The sequence below is a fragment of the Aplysia californica genome, unplaced genomic scaffold, assembly GCF_000002075.1.
Source record: "Aplysia californica isolate F4 #8 unplaced genomic scaffold, AplCal3.0 scaffold01403, whole genome shotgun sequence".
Classification (NCBI taxonomy): Eukaryota; Metazoa; Mollusca; class Gastropoda; order Aplysiida; family Aplysiidae; genus Aplysia; species Aplysia californica.
The window spans coordinates 31,160-50,365 of NW_004798673.1; the positions used below are offsets into that span (position 1 = coordinate 31,160).

Below are 19,206 nucleotides of genomic sequence, written 5' to 3' on the forward strand. Positions count from 1 at the left end.
AAAGCTCACAAAAATAACATTGTATAATAAGAGTATCCAACAGACAATGATTGAGATCAATCGAGTAAAAAAAATAATGAAACAATTCCCTCCAACAACAATTAAATGCCACCGCCTGGTAATCCTAAACAACCAGAGATCCATGTCTAGTTTAAGCAAACCACAATCTTTATGAAAACCTCAGCAAAGCATACAGATACTGACCATTTTTCTAGCAACTAAAACAACATCCTGCAAAACAAAAACAGCTTATTTCAAAGGCTAGTGAAACTGAAATCAAGATAAAAATGTTGAGAGTGTTAACAGACAGGGAAATAAAGATAGAGAAAAAAAAGCACACAGACATTAATGGCATGTTTATGTTATCAATCACAGGAAAATTAAAAGATTGCTGTATATTGTTTTGTGTTGTAAAGGGACCGTTTGACTAGATAAGACATAGATAAATACAAACTCACAAAAAAAAACCCCAAAAATGGACACAGATCTACTTCTTTGCTTGTCAACTCAAAATTTTCTACCTGCAAGAACCTTGACAAGTGTTTACCTCAACCTACCGTAAAACTTTCAAAGTGCGTCCAGTCTGACCCAAGGCTCTGCAATCTGAGTCTCATTTACTCCGCTCTTTTATGGAAATTCAAAGGAAATTCTTCGTGTCCCCAGAAAAAGCAACTGGCTTGACATGATGTCTTTATTCAACCTGATTTATCATGACAAATGCTTCCCCTCCCACCAATAAGCTGATCTGAATTTTCCAACTGATATAACTATACTATTAATAGTCATGTTTTTTCATTTTCGACCAAGTTCCAAGTCTCACTAGACATGTAGCTCATTTCAAAGATGCAGCTGAGTAAGTAAAGAAGTGGAAGGAGCAAATCATATCAGAGCTCAAAGAAAAAAATCCCACAAAAACAGTTTGTTATTTCACCAGCTAGGAAATAAAGAAACACCGAGGAAACTAATGTTCTTAAACTGTTATTTGTTTGAGTCAAAGAGAAGAAATTTTTTCATAAATAACGCTATTTTTGGCATTGGGGTGACAAAACCTAGATAGACAAATGGGTAGACCCGTGGCTCCCTCCAACCACCCAAATTCCTAGACTACAGAGCCTTGGTCAAAAGAGCATAGAGCACACATTCGCTATCAGCTCCAGATCTCACTCCCACGTTCACAGACACAGAGCAGAGATTGCTGGTCCTCACACATACACAAAAACAACACGAAAGCAATACAATGGTTCTGGTACCAAGGACACTAAGAAAACCTGTATTGTGGTTCCCTTCCCCAGTTCAATATGATGTTTTTTTAAAAACCCCACCCACTTTCATTCCTCCTCTCACAACCATTTGGTCCACTAAAGATATCATCATTGAAAATCACAAAGAAAACATAGGTCCAAGAGTTTTACCTCACTCAATCCTTTCCTTGTTGTCTGTTTACAAAGTAAACTATTCGACTTGAGCTTTCAGTTTGAGCACAAAAGGATATTGACATGATAGTATTGATAGTGGTCACATAGTGTTTGAAAGTAGCTGGAACGAAATAGCAGAAGGAGAGCATAAAAGTAGGACCAACCAGAGGCGCCCTTTCAACTGCCCGAAACTGTTGACTTTAAGCACATCAGCTTACTTTTGTGACACACTAAAACAAATTTTAGCCACCGCTGTATAGTTGCCATGCTCATAGGAATATTACAAAAACATCAGATATACCGCTTTCCCATAACACCCATTCTCAAAACTGCAATATTGTTCCACACCATGCAACACTATAAGGTTATTTAAGAACACCTGTTCTCATCAACGTACAGTTCCCCATCTTTATAAATAACATGTCACATTACTTCAAGGAAATTTGTCAGCAACCAGGAATGCCAAAGGAATCAGCGACAGGGAATGCCAAAGGAATCACAAAAGAAAATACGATCACAGACAATTGCACTGGTCCACAGTTCACGATGTAAATCATTCAGAATCCACAACACTAGGTCTCCCTTCAGGACACGGAGCTGAGAGGGGAGAAAAAATCCTCCAGGGAGAATGATAACGCTTCAGACCCCTGTTCAGGATGTCCACACCTTGGCCAAGTTCTTTCCTGTCCAGATCACGGATGCCAGCGGTTGACAGTAGACCTCAACATATGAAACTTGTTTACCGATTCGGTACGTGGGTGGAAGGAAGTTATCACTCAGCTGGTAAAACAAGACTCCGATTTTAATATCAGAAGCGGAAGTCCCACGACAAAATGCCACTAACCAAACCTTCAGTGGACTCTGTTTTATCAAAGACTAAAAACAGTCATCTGGGCAAACAGATATAGTCCCCGAAATGTTGACACTATTCTAACAAACGGTAAAGTGAGAAAGAAAAAAAAAAGGGGGGGTTTGGGCCCAAATTCAGTCTCCTTGTAAAATAATTATTCACTTCCCTCGTATTAATACAACTAGCAAATATATGGCTCGTGCCACATGAAGCTACCATAAATCAATATCACATGCAATGAAATGAACCCAGGAAAAAAGAATGTCATCTTATTCCTCTCACCCACAAAAAACAACGGACAAACATCAGAACCACAGAATCTGGTTGACCAAGAATAAGTTCAAAACTCAATATACAGAATGAAAACAAGTCATCAAATGTACAGTAAAAACATTTTTTGTAAATGCAAACTCAATTTGGTCATCCACATTTTTTTCTCTAACCTAGTCCTGTCATCTCCGTCAAAATAAATAAAAATAAAGTTTATTCAAATGAAAACATTGATTTAAAAAACCACCAAAAACCTTGAAATATATTCACTTTGAAGTTGTAATTCACATTAAGTAATGTCTTGGCTCAACTCCCAGAAGGAGAGAGAGACCACCAGTCTGTCAGTGTCAGTGTCAGTGTGTTTGTGTCAGTGTGTTTGTGTCAGTGTGTTTGTGTCAGTGTGTTTGTGTTAGTGACATGTACAAGTCAAAGTAAAGAAGGTTACACACAACCAGTCACTCTAAATCCCTACAACATGTCAAACCGTGGCCCACACCACAAATTCCCCACACTGATAAGTCTTTTGTGCTGCAATTAAAGAGCAGCGCCACAGCCAAACACTGAACATAACTATTTTCAATAAAGACACGACTACCAGAAATAAAGGGCCTGGGAACCTTGAAAGGAAGAGGTAGACGGATTACTTTTCACTTAATGCCAAAAAAGCCAGCCAATTGCCTAAAAACAGACAATTTCAGTTGATGATGAAAAGAACATAATTTAGCAATGTTCATATCAACCCCCCCCCCTGCCCCCACATGCACACTAAAGTGACTTCCCAAAGAAAATTTCCAATCACTTGGCAAGTACTTCAGATACCTGCAAAGTAACATAATATAAACAAGTCTCAAAGAAACGCTCATATTTTTAACATCCCCATATAGCCACAAAAAATTTTGCTTGCTGTAACGCGCCGCCAAATTCTTGACCTTGATTACGTAACCTCTGATGAGAGAAATCTGGCCGGATCAAAATGCGTCCTTGATGCTACTGAAGGTCCTGACAGCTAGGTCCACAGGCAGGTTGAAGTTTATCACCAACAAGCGTTCCAGGGACCTCAAGGCATCCTCGAAACCTGAGAGAAACCCCACAGAACTTGGTTGGGAAATTTGTTTGTTTATTTGAGTAAAGAGAAGCACATTGACACAATAATGGTCATTTAGTGCTGGGAAAAAGTAAGACGGACAGATAGAAAAAAACAGAAAATTCAACAGTGGTCTACAGGTTCCGCATGGACTAATACATCGAAGCAGAAACCGGGAAAGATTGGAGGCCCGCTGTGACACGGAGTGAGCTGCCAACGGACAAACACATCCGGCCATGGTGGCAGGTGACAGGTGATATGCACAATTATAAAATGTTGTCATGTCGTTATTTGAAAAATTTGTTTAATTCCTAATCAGCTGTCCCATGTCCAAAAGACCAACAATGCAGAATTACTCCACCCCCACCCCCTCCAACCCTCCCCCTGACCCACGTCCCTCCCAGCCTCTGTCTGTCCGTACAGCAGGTGCACTTTCCAGAATGTTTTTCACACTTGAGCTGGTGGAGCAAATCTGTCAACACACCCGTGATGATGCCAAAGAACTGAAGATAACGTAACTATGACACACAGCCATACATGTTCACAGGGGCCAGGCTTCATACATGACAAAATATGGAGACAAAGTCAAGACCAACGATGCCCAACAGACTGGGGTTACATGACAATAAGACCAAAGCAATGTTATATGTCAACCAAAGTCTTTGGTGACTCAATTTTCTGGTACAGATCATACTGTTGTAGGAAATGAGAAAGTGGCCTTGACACCAAAGGCCAGAAATTTAGGAGCTGCCTTTGACAATATATTGTCTATGCAACACGATGTCCAAAATTTATGTATGGCTGCAAATCAAAAGACCCAAGTATCCTATGAGCTGGGACAATAGCACTTTTAAAAGCAGGTGCGTCCTACTTCTTCTGATCGCCACACTATGCTTATGGAACTCATGTTTTGAGCACCTTTCATGCAATAAATGGTGCACAACAAAACTCTCTCGCTGGTATCTAACTAAGTACCAGAGCTTCCAGCAGCTGAAGTCATTTTTCGAGGATTTTCTGGTCCAGGGCAGAGCCCTGACAGGGGGTTGGAGGGGGACACCGTCCCCTTTATGTTTGAGAATTTTTGGTTTCAGGGCATCCTAAGTAGATTCTATGCCATTTCTGGCTATTCAAGCCTAAATTTAACAAGATAATAAGTGAGAAAAAAAACATACCTTGCATAGGCCTACATAATTTTCTGCTTGTGTTAATCCATACATTTCCAAATCCAAAGCCATGCTTTCTCCCTTGTACCGATACTGTACATCCACAACTAGATCTATAAAACTTGACAGTTCAACTTTTTTCTGCTTGTGTTGGTTTGCACCATAATCATCATAAGGTGTAGAATCCTTATAATAATAGTATAACAGCTTGACTTGATCTCTAGATTCTAGATCTAAATAACTTGACAGCTTGTATTCAACTTAAATCCACAACAATACTTACAAATAAACAAGTCTGGTAAATTACATCAAGCTCTCTTTAGAGTTTTCTTTTCTTGGCAGGCCGAAGATCTATTCAACCACAATCGTCATTTCTTCCTTTTGTTTACAGAGCTGGTGCTGTGCTTCTTGTGCTTTAGAAAGTGAAAGTGAAAGACACTGTCTACACTTTCAAATAAAAGAGCACTTCCGGTATGGGTTGGCTATTGTTGACTATTGGTAATAACGGAAATATTTTAGTTCGCATTTTTGAAAATAATTTTTTTTACTTTTTTTTTTTCATGAATTTTCACGGAAATTTTTCCATTTGCGGAATTCTACTACATTGCGGAAGACTGGAAGCCCTGAAGTACAACATGACGGCACCAAACCAAGGCAGTTTCCGGTCACAATATTCCACTAATATTCATCCCTACCATCATGCTGCTTCTCATCAGACTAGTTATAAAGTATGCGTAGAAATTCTTTACAATATCTTTGGTCATCTATCAGAAGATCGTAATTAAGCATGGGCTATAGTTTTACCATTAAAAAGTGTCATTGGTGATCTGTGACGCAGGCCACATACATATGAAAAATGTTTGTGAGAAGCAAGAAGTGCTGTGAACACTCCATTTTCCGCGTGACTGAGATTTGTAGTATTTTATATATTTGTAAAGAAAAGTTTTTTAATCTAGCCTAAATTGTTGGGGAAAAATATGTTTAAGTTGAGGCAAATTTATACAAACTGCTGTGCAGAGTATGTGCGACACTGATTCACCCATTGAAATGACATTTGAGAATAAGTTGCACCACGAAATTTTGGCTGCACAGTAATATCATTCATTAAAATGCTCCATTAAGTAACTTGCTTAAGTATAGAAACACAACCAAAAACATATATCTTTTTGCCTAGCATGAGAGACTAAAAACTAAACAACACAGAAAGGGTCAAGGACACCCCAGCTGACCTGTTCGAGCCACGTAGCTCCAGTCCTGGTAATATGTGTCAATCAGAGTCTGGGTGCGGAACAAGAGCCGTAGCCAGGTCACCAGCTTGCGCTCACTGGTAGGGAAAAGAACAGAAAAAAGCAATTCACTTTATGCATCCTTTTGGGAGATTCGTTCTACAAAGGCGTTAGAAAGCTGTTTAACTGGTTTATATCAACAAAGCTAAATTTTTCAGATGAGAGCAAAAAACCCATATCATTCTTTTAAAAACTGGACCCAAATTATGTAATCTTTCTTGCTTTTTGCAACATTTAAAAATTCAATTTGGGCAAAATATTTCAGGAGCATATATATATATATATATATATTATTATACAACTGAAACCACAGACAGAGAAACTGCAATTAATTTTAAAATTTTACAAAAATCGAAATTTTGGGCTCAGTACATATGAACAACTGGCTTATGAGACACATCATAAAAAATGTGCGCAGTTGGAGAACACCATAGGTAGGTCTGAATTTTCTCTCCCACTGTTGTTTCTGTCCATGTAACTTTTTGTTTGAGCACTCATGGACCTGTCCGGTGTGCAATGACGTTGTTGCCCAAGACAGGAAATACAGGTAATTAACTTTTTCTCTGCACTAAATGACTGTTAAAGTGTCAATGTGCTTTTCTTTACTTAGCAAATAATCATACAAAATAACTATATATTGGTACAAACAAAAAATTTCCAATCAACTTTTACATTCCGAAACTATGTTTCACCAGACACACGTAAATGTTCTGATCACCGCACAGTACTAGCTATGTTGTTTTGGGGTTCTTTAATACGAGTACAACGCTTAAATAGACACATTGACAACTCATTTCAATTTCAAACATGATACTCAGCAGGTTGAGGGATGACCAACAACTTACTTGAGAGCCAAACAGATGAAGGCTTTGAGGTGAGCATCCTCGCTCCGTTTGAGGGGCGTGTGAGAGTTGATGACGGTGTTGATGGCCCCCAACAGGGTCTGCTTGGCTGTGATTGGCTTGCCCCCGACCATGTCCAAGTGGAAGGACTGAGAGAGCTTTCGGGCCGGAGATTCATTGTACTCTCGCCCATGCTGGCAACACAATGGATTGTCAATATTTTAAGATTCATTCATCACAATTTAAAGAATTCAGGAGGCAGGCAGCTTAACATCTGTTAGCTTCAGTTCAGGCTGAGTGAGATACAGCATCCCAGCACAAAGATGGAGATTCTTGATAAAAAATGAACTATTTCTTGAATGAATTTACCATATTTAGTCTAAACATTTTACCATGTACATAATGATACACTAAACAAACAGACAACATTTTTTAAAGACTCAAAAACCACTCATTTCTTCAGCATTGAGCACCCTTTCAAAGGACAAGTTATTTCCCACTTTACACTAATTTATAATATAGTTACTATTCAACTGGTCATCAAACGTTCGAATTATGGACTAATCTCTAATCAGAGACGACATTTTCTTTGACCTACTGGAGTACTAAAAACGTACATCTCATACAGTGTTAGTAGATCCCATTTAAATAAAGCATATCCTTGCTAGATAAAAAACTCTATGTGCGTTCCAATCTATTGAAACCCCAACCGACCCAATAACATTCCCAAACATTCTCAGCCTCCTGGAGAGCAGTGAGAAAAGTATACCTTACCTCAACTCATTTTACAGCATACAGGACCAATAATGTATAGCTTATAATAATAATGATGATACTAATAGAAAGAATCATAATATAATAATAATAATAATAATAAAAAGTATTAATACATAATGTATGGCCTTTTGTGTCTTGACAGACTTCTTAAAGCAGGTACGTAAGATCCAGCTTTGCCTGCGCAGTAGATACGGAAGAAGTAGATTGCCAAAGAACTCGTTCCCTCCCTTCAGATCTTTACTTCTTGGATACGCTCCACCGGAGAGATAGCCTGACTTCTATAATATCAAAAAAAGTATATCCTATCTCATCGCATCCTCTAGGTAGAAGTGCCCATACCTTCATCTCGTAATACTTGAGGAACAGGTCCCAGGCGTGCAGCATGCGTGTGGCGTTGGCCGAGCGGTTGGGGAAACAGCCAAAGGGCACCAGGCTGGTGGACTGACCCACCTCCATGAGGCCGTGCTCCATGAGGTCACGGATGGACATGGCCAGCTCTTTCCTCACACACTGGGTCAGGGCCGGGCTGCTCTGGTGCACATGCTGGGGAGACTTTGTTTTTATTGATTTGGTGAGCATTTTACGACACTTGCAACACAATTAGGTCGTATGCGTGCAAAAGATTAGAGATGTTACAGGAGAGTAACAAACACAAAAAAGAAGGAGGAGAGATTAAGATGATGGGAGCTTGATAGTAATGAGGGAGCAAACCACACCAAAGCACCTGCCAATCACCCACTGGGAGAGAAACCAGAGGAGGAAGGGGGTTGAGTACTTAGAGACTGAACTCAGTTGAATCCCATTGGATTTAAAATAAGATAGATTAATCTTTATTGTCCAGACACTAGCACATTTGTTAGGTTCTCTCTCTCTCTCTCTCTCTCCTCTCTCTCTCTCTCTCTCTCTCTCTCTCTCACACACACACACTATATATTATACTTACACCTACAGACAGACTCATAGTCATACGCATGATAAAAAAGATCACACCCGCTTGCCACTGAGCAGAACCCAGTTAGCAAAAACTGGAATTTTTCCAGGCATTATCTTTCCTCCTCTGCTCTTGTCCCCACATACAAATTACTCATTCAGAACTGCTGCCAAAAAGGCACTTTAATATCAAAATTGATGAAATTTGAACTTAAGAATTTTGAATTTTTTGGGAGGACAAACAGAGATAGGTTGCTAAGCTCACTTCCTTTCTTTATTAAAAAAAAAAAAAAACTTCTTGTGTTCACATATTACGTCCACTGTCACGTACAGGGAAAACAGATCCACTAAGATATTCCCACTGCCTCCCATCACATCAAAACACAATGTAGATGCACTAACATATTTCCAAATTTAAAAAAATAAAAAAATAAAAAAAAATTTTTAATTAAAAAAAAATATATATATATACCCAGAATTAGGGAAAAAACATTGAAATAAGGAAAGCGTTCTTCTATATACTCAAAACTATGATAAGTTACTCAACACCCTACCAACCTTCAACAACACAACATGTGGCAGAAGGACAACAGCCCAAGTACAACTGAACTAGCAATAACAACAAGATCACAGTCTCTCTGAAGCTGTTCCAATCATCATTATTTTTCAAAGTGTGCTTTATATCACCTCACTCATTGAAAAAACATTTGTGTCACGACGTCGAATCAAGTGCTCGTCAATTTTTGGGCATATGTGTTTATAGGTATAATCTTAAAGCCTGTTCATTTGCCTTCCTTTCTGGTGAACAAATATCCATCTATGTTGAATAGAAGTCAAAATATTTGCGATAGAAGGAAGTGAGGGTTGTCTGGTTTCAAAGGTACAATTAGCGAGAAAATGGCAACCAAAGTTTTGTAATTCCCATAGCTTGAGAGTCCTTGGAAAATGAAAATTTATGATTTTTGTGTCTTTAATCAATGTTTTTCAGTAAAATCTACGCTGAAATATGTTTTTAAATGGACATAGAAGGTGTTAAGCCAAAAAAAGAAAATTAGAAAAAAATTGCCCAATGGCCAGCAAAATGTCGATTTCTTTGATTTCCAATACTTTGAGAAACGCATGATTTCACCACGATGCCTCACATTTGTGCACCAACAAAACCAAATTTTCATGTCTCAGGTGATGTCAGGTAATAATAAAAGTCCCAGATTATGTCAACTTTTTGAATAAAAGTACACCCATTGCCCAAATAAAACCACAAACTCTTAAGATTTTATGTGACGTTAAGATCAAAGTGACTCTGCTATTCAGGGAAACGTATAGAGGGTTATATTCAAGAATTTGGTAACTTGACTCAACATCCACCCAAAATGACAGCAGTCCAATTCATCACCCAAGCGACATCAGCAAGTGGAGAAACTTGAAACTCATCTATGACACGACTAACATCTGCAACTTAGAGAGAGGAGAAGGAAGAAAGAACGATTATCTGGAAAGGAAAGACATCGCCACAATCAAACAGCCACAAGAACAATTAGTATAGATACCTTGCGGGCTTTAGTGCTGAGAGGAACTGAACACTTATGGACCTGTCCGGTGTGCAATGACATTGTTGCCCAGGACAATTTTTCTTTTTTTCAGAGGATTTCAGAGACAGCTTAAAAGAAATGCAACTGTAAAACTTTCACATTATTCCCACGATCATTTGTTCTGCATTTAGTCTGAGAAGTTTACAGAGTTTCTTCCCTACACGCAATCAGGCATACCTCTACAGCCACTGTAATGTAAAAAACTTTTTAGTTTTAGTAAGTGTTTTACGGCACTTGCAACACAATAAGGTCATATAAGTGCCGAAGATTAGAGGTGTTACAAGAGAGAAACAAACACCAAAAAGAAGGAGGGGAGATAAAGATGATAGATGTTTGATAGGAAAGAAGAAGTGAACCATACCAGAGCATCCGCCAACCACCCACAATGTATAAAACTGACGATGTCAAACTTTACAAATCTAACAATGAAAAATTGTAACTTTGCCCTCACAAGACAAACTTGACTAATCGCTCAATGAGAAACTGTAACTTTTTTTTTTACATGACAAACCTCATCGGAATCGGAGGAGTATTCGTCAGTGTCTGTGTCTTGCTTGGCCTCCAGTTTCTGCTGCTCGGCCAGGTCAATGCAGCGGGTAACAGCCATCTCCAGCTTGGCTCGCAGGTCACTGTCACGGATAAGCGGAAGTGGGGGGGGGGGTTATGGGTTGGACAATTGTATTTTACATCAAAATAAATAATGAATGTCCAATAAACTTATATGTCATGAAAAATTAGTTAACCTCCAAAAGGATTTGTTTTCTTGCTTGACCAGACCCTTGGTCAACAGACTGGTGGGACAAGAGAGCTGAACTAAAGATATGGCTGGTACAGACACACACACAACACTAGAAAGTAGTTTAAACATATGCCAGGCACCCTGCCACAGTGGGAGTTGTGCTCCCTGACTGTTGTTTCCCCCTTCACACCATCATAACTATAACAAATTTCCCGCTTTGTTGCTACAAGTTTACTTTGAAACATGAAAACGTTAGCATTTTCAGTATAAAAAGGATAGGTTTCAAGCTAAAAGCAAGCATTATCTACTAATATTTTAATAAAAATAATGAAGATTTAATACAACATGAGGATACAGCTGCAGCACAGGCAAACAGATAATAATGACAAATGAAGAAAACAATAATGCGGCATCCATTCTAGTTTTAGTAAGAGTTTTACGGCACTTGCAACACAATAAGGTCAGAAAGTTCCAAAGATTAGAGGTGTTACAAGAGAGTAACAAACACAAAAAAGGAGGGGAGATCGAAACAATATATTTTTTATAGGAAAGAAGGCGCATCCATTCAGTAGATGTGCCAACTTGTACAAGTTGAACAGATTGCTTCAATGACCTAAGAATTTTAAGGAGGTAGACCTACAGAATAGTCAGAGCAAAGTCATGGTGTCTGTCTAAGAAGTGGACCAGGAGTTAGCCATGCTGGCAACACGCTGAACTAAGGAGCCCGCTCGTTACCCTGGTTCAAGCGCTCACTCAGACATCTTTTCTACCTCAGCCATTTGAGGAGTCTCTGAGGCTCTCCATCCACCTGGCCAGCCCCAACAGAGATCAATATCAACACAGGCAAAAATCAAATCTGGTGCCTCATGTTTTTTAAAAAAAGGGAAAGGGAGGGAGGAAAAGCCATAAAACCATGTCTACGGGACACAATGCCCTTGCATTCTGAGAACTCACCCCCAGTGGTTTCCCCTTGTGGTCTTCTTGAGCAGATTACGCTTAAAGTCACGGCTGCCGCAGCCCAGGTGACTGATGACGTAGATCTGCAGCACAGTCAGGGCCTTCTTCATTATGGTAGCGGTCGAGTCGTTGAGCTGCTGCACTCACCCATACGCAGCGGGACAGAGAGAGGGCACCACGTCATGGTTGACCAGACACCAGAGAAGAAAAGCACCAAAAAAAAAAGATAAAAATTAGCTTTTAAAAGAAAAGAAGACAAAATGATGGTGGTGGGGTGGGGGGACTGAAACATTGTTGGTATTTGAGTATATTAGTTTGTGCACTGGAGTGTGTTTAAGTGTTTGTGTGAAGGTGTGTGTGTGTGTGTGTGTGTGTGTGTGTGTGTGTGTCTGTGTGTGCGTGTGTGTGTGTGTGTGCGTTGGAGGGTGAACGTGTTTGTGTGACTAGCTTGTGCATATGGCATGTTAATGCCCACTTCGAAGGAGGAAGGGGAAATTTATATGCAAGTGTTTGACTGTGCATGTATTTTTATGTTTGTTTGCGTGTGTGTCTGTTAGCTTTTTCATTTTATTCTAATTGATGGTATGTGACATATCAACACAAACAGTCCAGCTCGAACAGATGAGAAGTAAAAAAGTTAATAAACACAAAACACAACTTTCAGCATCAGGAAAAAGGAATAATAATAATAATAATAATAATAATATAATAATACTAATAATAATATGTATGATCATACAATAATAATGGTATAATAATATGATGATAACAATAATGATAATAATAACAATAATAATAGTATGTACAAAAAGTTCTTGTGTTCAGTTCATACGATACCAGTACCGTGGAAACCCGATAGTGTGATTTCAAAATGACCTGGAAGCATCATCAGGGCGTTGAACTCATACAAAAACAAAATTAACTCCCTCCCTCCCTCCCTCCCTCCCTCTCTCTCTCTCTCTCTCTCTCTCTCTCTCTCTCTCTCTCTCTCTCTCTCTCTCTCTCTCTCTCTCTCTCTCTCTCTCTCTACCCACCTTGTTGTGGTCCTCTTTCTTGCCTGCTGAGCCAAACTGGAAATGATCTTTTGATTTCTTGTTGCTTGAGGAGTGGATTCCTTTTTGTCCCACTCCAGTTAGGGGAACAGAAGATGACTGGGGAAAGCAAATGAGAGATAGAGAAAAATAAGTTTTCCTTCAGTATTGTTTCACATGAAAAGAAGAAATGATAACCAGCAGGTGGTTGGAGAGCACCACCGGAATTCCTCACTTCTTTTGTATGTTTGTCACTCTCTTGTTAACTGCTATTTCCGGGGGGCCTTGATAGTAGAAGCAGACTTTGAGCTGTTGAGGCTATAGGGGTGAGCAGAGTAAGACTCCCCGTTTGGACTTCTTTGTTGACATCCACCCCTAGGCGCTCATATGACCTTATGTAGTTGTGAGTCGTCGCAGCTATTGTTGCTCTTGGTGATGGGGGGCTGTGTTGTTCTTGTTATTGTTGACGTCATTTGTATCATTATCGTCTTTTGGGTGAGGATGGCATTGTTGCTGTCGTTATAGTAGTTATTGTTTATCCAGCAGCAAATAGGCTTTCATTCTTCAGGCACCATCACAAAGAGGTCAGATTTCAACAAACAGATGTCCCTAACATTATCATCTGACGGGGACGCTATATTTTCATCTTCAAATAGAATTATAATCGATAACAATACCCAGTGGACTCAGCAATCAGTAAAATCATTATCCCTTTCAAGTAAAAAAAAGACCAATGGAAATTTACGAAAGGCACCAAAATGAAAGGAAAGCAGATCGCAAAATCTTTCCATGGACATCACTTACAATATTTAAGGGGCAGGCTACAATGACTCTGCTGCCTCTCGAGGCCAACCTGATCGAGTGGGATATGACATCCCAGCAAAATGACTAGATACTCAAACATCTTTCCCATTTGGAAATCGAACCCATATCTCTTCAAAGCTAAATAAAGAGCCTTAACCATTACATAATAGGAACTGGTACGACAGTGGCTGATTACCTAGAGCACTCAGGAACACTTGTAGAGGGGAGGGGGGGGGCTAAATAACTGATCGTACAAGTCAAATCAAGACAATTTTTTTTCTTTTGCGGCATCTAAGAGTAAGCTTGCTAAAAGCTGTTTGGTATGTGAGCAGTTGCCGGTTCTATTTTTCAGCCCTATCCTCAGACAACCGAGTCCAAAAGACGAATGTCTAGCCAGCCACACAAAAAAGAAGATGAAATTTAAAAGACTGTACTCCCTCACCTCTTCGTGCATGGGACATATACATCTTTCTTTTCCCAGAGGCCCTGGACTTGTGGCTTCACCTGGAATGATATCAGAGATTGAACATTTTAAAACATTTCATTGCAACATGTTAAACATAAGGGACCTGGCAGGTCATGTTTTAAAATGTTCTTAAACATGGGACTGTCTGTTGAACTTTAATACCCTCCCTCAATCTGGCTCAACCTCTGTCACACACGATGTTGAATTCAGAGGTCCAGGTCTCAAATCACCTTTCAGAGCCCAATAATGGTGTTAAACCAAGATCAAAACCATATCGACCTCGTTCATTTTGGTGGGGGTGGGGGGGGTTTGTTTTTTTACACACACCACATCTCACCTTGCAAAAACTGTATAAACCTCTCCAAGTCCACTATCTGAGTCTTCAGCTGCTCCACCAGCTTCTCCTTTACTTTTGCCGGATTTACGATCTGACGACGGAACAAGAACAAGAGTTGTAGTTCTAATTTGTAGGGAGTCAGAATGAAAAAGTATGTTTGAGTTGTGGCCTACAGTACATTACGAATCAAAAGCTGCCCGGTTTTACCACAAGCAGATTTGGATTATAATAGGAAACCTCTTGGCTGACAAACACATTCAGATGTTCAACAGCACACACACACACCCATGCACACACACACACACACACACACACACACACACACACACACACACACACACAAGCATGTTTACATGTTTACCAGCACATACAAACACACACAAAAGGACTCACCTGTCCAACAGCATTGTCTACTACCTGGCGTAACTCTTCCGTGCTGAAAATAAAACCAGAGTTCTTATTATTATGTTTAAATAGTCCTGGAAACACATATCAGAAAAGCTAGGTTAAAAATAAGCAAATACATCTTCTTTATAAAGATTAATTCTCATTTCTAAGGTTCAACATTTGCATATACCAAACTGACTTTATTGTTGCTGCTATTACATCCTTCAACTTTAAGATGTCATTGTAAGGTGGCTTGAGCTCTTTTGAAATTGTTCATTGCATGCATTTAATAAGTCACACACACAAAAACAAAGAAACAGCATAAGAAATCAAGACCAACAAATATTGGGGAGGTTTTCCTTATAGTTTTTTCTTTAAACAGTGAAAAAAAAAATCAATAAACTGAAAGAAAATGTGTGGAAAGAGAATCAAAAAAGAAAGAAGTCTACCTGAGGCTATCGAAATTCTCCAGATTGAGATCAAGTTTATGCCGCAACTCTTCCAAGACGACCTTCTGTTTCTCCATCACTTTACTGGTGGGCAGGCTGTCTGCATCCCCCGTCTGGCAGAAAAAAAACAAGACAAAATAATATAAGATAAACTGTATTGATCTTCCATTGAAGGAAATTAACACTTGCTTTTGCAACACAAGATGTAGGTATATCATATCATGCCAACACAATAAGACAAATAAGCATCTGTCGACTACTTAGTGTAAGACTCCGACATATGCCATCTTGAAAAGTGCTATATACATACATATACATTTCTAATATCCCGTTGCATCCACATTCACACACAGTGAGCAAGAGACAGAACATCTACATGAACCGTAAATGTATAACGGACTGACTATCTGTGTGAACCCTAAGTGTGAAAGAGACTGACCTCGTAAGCGTAGGTCTCCAGGTCCTCAAGCTGAGACTTGAGCTGTTCTATCAACTCTCTCTGCTTCTCCCGCTGCTCCGAGATCTTGCTCTCATGCTCCCGGTCACTCTGTGAACCCACAGTAAACAAGAAACTTTTAGCATGACAAAAAAACTTTTTGAAAATGAGTGTAAATGTTTTAAGAAAGGGAAAGATGACACAAACTTTATGGATCTTCCAGCAGGGGGAAATTAACAGCGTACTTTAACCAGCTCTTGTGTATGTAGTACCATGCCAAAACAAGTCCACAAATACCAACCCCACCTGCAGAACAACTGAAGTCATGGGGGTGGGGGGGGGGGCGCTTTAACCCCGCATGTCAGGGCCTACCCTGAATGTGTGAGGATAAATCCCAGCAGAATGTTTTGGTAGAGGTATTACGGCGCTCCCAACTGCATAAAGTCATATGAGTGCCAGAAGATTAGAGGTGTTACAAGAGAGTAACAAACATAAAAAAGGAGGAGGGGAGATAAGGATAGATAGATGTTTGATAGGAAAGAAGAAGCAAACCACACCAGGGCTCCCACCAACCACTCACTCCCAGCAGAATGAGAGAGATACTCAATAACATATCTTCCTCTTCTTATCATCGAGCACACATCTTTTGCGAGCCAGTCAAAAAGCCTAACCGCTACATAAATGAAACAAGTAAATGTTCAACTAAAAAAAGAACTGAAATCAGACTCTCCCTACAAACTACAGGGCAGAGACGGATGCTCTAATACAAGCAGCAAACATCATCAAGAATGTCATAGACCCCCAGAGCCAAGTAGTATTCCTAAAAGATGCCATGTCAGTACAGCAGGCAATCACTGCTGGAAAACTACCAAGGCTACGAAAAGTAATTGAGGACATCCTATGTCTGAGGATCATGCTGCAGTGGACCCCATCACACTGTGGTGTCTTAGAAAATGAGCAGGCAGACAGGATGGCCAAACTAAGAGCATAGAAAGAACAACCAGACAACAGCGTTAACTACACAGAAATAAAAACTATTATAAATACACTATTTAAAGCACCTCAGACACCAGATAGCTACCAGAAGACCTCGTTCTTGGGCAGAAACTATTGTATTACTACCTTCCTTCAGGTCAGTAAGTTCTTTGTCAAAATCCATTGTATTACTATCTTCCTACGGGTTCTAAGGCAGACTGTTCATTGTATTACTATCTTCCTACAGGTTCTAAGGCAGACTGTTCATTGTATTACTATCTTCCTACAGGTTCTAAGGCAGACTGTTCATTGTATTACTATCTTCCTACAGCCAGCACAACCCACCATCTCCTCCAGGATCTGAGCATCCTGAGTCTTGCAACCTCGAACATCCGGGATGCCTTTGAAAGCAAACTCTTCCAGCTCCTTCAACAGCGTCTGGAGAGAAAGAAATTTTTTATTAATCACTGCGATGCAATATATTGACATACCTGATACCTCATGGTTTTGCATAATTTTCCACATTTTGATGTATCCGGCATTGCAAAACAAATCGTATCAAAAGTGTGGATGGCGGGGTAAAACATTAACAATCAATCAATCAAAAAGTCATCAACCTTCCTAAAAAGAAGAGTTCCATTATTGCTTCTTCCCTCATAAAACACAATCAAATGACGATAGTATCCAAAAACTGTCTCATCCAAGAAAGCCCGACCGAACAATCAATTTTCAAAGATTCATTCATCCCACAAAGCACTGCCTAAAGATTGTCTCATCTCACAAAGCACTGCCAAAAGTTTGTCTCATTTCACAAAGCACTGTCTAATCCCACACAAAGTATTGTCTAACCCCACACAAAGTATTGCCTTATCCCACAAAGCATTGCCTACAAATTGTCTCACTTCACAAAGCACTGTCTAAAGATGGTCTCATCTCACAAAGCATCGCCTAAAGATTGTCTTTTCCCACAAAACACTGTCAAAAGGTCGTCTCATTCCACAAAACATTGCCTAAAGATGGTCTCATCCCACAAAGCATTGCCTAAAGATTGTCTTATCCAACAAAGCACTTCCCAAAGATCATCTCATTCTACAAAACACTGTTTTCCCACTAAACGTTGCTCTATGATTGTCTCATCCCCCCTAGCATACAAACCTCCTTGTCGTCGGGCTCCGCGCTGACAATCTGCTTGAGCCTGAACTGGACCTGGGCAAAGTGTGTGGTGAGGGCCAACAGTGATGAGTTCAACTGCTCCTGCTCTTCCTCCAGACGTTCTAGCTCGTCTCTCTGACTCACGTGGCTGTTAAAACAGAGAAAAATTGTTCCTTTATTTGTTTGTTTGAGCCAAACCAAACACGTTGACTAGACCGCAGTCATTTAGCCATTTTTACAAAAGCAAAGGAGAAATTTATTGAACTGTTTTATATCCCTATCTACACAACTATTAATATCATTTAGAAGGCCGGCTGCTTGAAACACGCCTATCATTTTTATTTTTGGGTTTCCGCAAAAAAAAAATGTTGAAAGCTACAATATTTCAGTGCGCTCAAATCAGGGATCTTACTTCACAAAACGTTCTCCTTGTACTTGTAGGTGAAATACTAGGGAATGAGTTTAATTCACCTTTAAACAATATTTTAAATAGGAGAACTTTCAAATGTACATCTCTTACAGGACAGATTAAAGTGGCCAGAGAGCCTACCAAAACACTTCCAAAATAACCCGTCACAAAAATCCCCAAGGGGATTCCAACAGAAAAGAAATGTTTATTTCTAAATTGACTTCACACCATACCAGACACAAATAAGACATTACAAAAAAAATAAAACAAAACCAGTACTTTTGCAATACAGGTCAAAGGAACAAGAAAGGTTGAAAACAAACAACAAACAATAAACAAAAGAAAATACAAAGGGAAAAATGTTCACAGACATATTTATAAAATAAGTATTTACATCATTGACTGTTGCATTCTCCAACCATAACAAGTGCATTTTGTAAAACGGGAACTGTTTTGAATCACAACCAGTAAGCATTCTACGCCCAAAGTTAATCACAATAGATAGGAAGACAAAACTATCTTACCTTGGTTCATAAGGTGACGGAGTTGGGCTGACAGCAGCACCCAACGGTGCCCACCTTTCCGCAGGTCGATCACTTCCCCCTTCATCAAAACTGTCATAGTCGAGATCCAAATCTAGGTCAACAGCATCTGTCCCGCTAAAATCCTCATTAGGGGCAACATCAACTTCTTCAGACGCCATGGTAGTTAAAATTCCTTAAAAAGAAAAACAAGAACAATATTAATATCTGATTAATTCTGTAGCTTTTTGCCAGACTTCAGTGGCAAATCGTTTTCAGCTTTCTAAGACAAATAAGCAAAATGTACTTTACAATGAGTTAATGAGTAGCATGATAT

General features: G+C 39.5%; 1 protein-coding gene across 1 annotated transcript; it reads right to left on the reverse strand.

Annotated features, from left to right (window-relative positions):
- Positions 1-2,880: 2,880 nt before the first annotated feature.
- Positions 2,881-19,061, reverse strand: LOC101849427 (RUN domain-containing protein 1). Its single transcript, XM_005112777.3, has 15 exons — positions 18,873-19,061; positions 17,943-18,087; positions 17,133-17,225; positions 15,816-15,923; positions 15,377-15,489; positions 14,934-14,976; positions 14,541-14,631; positions 14,180-14,241; positions 12,937-13,053; positions 11,900-12,039; positions 10,718-10,835; positions 8,027-8,230; positions 6,914-7,104; positions 6,012-6,106; positions 2,881-3,610 (listed from the first exon to the last, which is right to left on the reverse strand). Exons 1-15 carry the CDS (start codon positions 19,049-19,051, stop codon positions 3,504-3,506), a joined length of 1,806 nt encoding a protein of 601 aa, XP_005112834.1. The 5' UTR covers positions 19,052-19,061; the 3' UTR covers positions 2,881-3,503.
- Between the last annotated feature and the right edge of the window lie 145 nt (positions 19,062-19,206).

Coding starts and splice junctions, on each gene's coding strand:
- LOC101849427 (XM_005112777.3), bottom strand. CDS start 19,051: ATGGCGTCTGAAGAAGTTGATGTTGCCCCTAATGAGGATTTTAGCGGG. Junction 15,490..15,815: donor TGGAGACCTACGCTTACGAG/GTCAGTCTCTTT, acceptor TTTTTCTGCCAG/ACGGGGGATGCAGACAGCCT. Junction 14,977..15,376: donor GAGAATTTCGATAGCCTCAG/GTAGACTTCTTT, acceptor TTTTATTTTCAG/CACGGAAGAGTTACGCCAGG.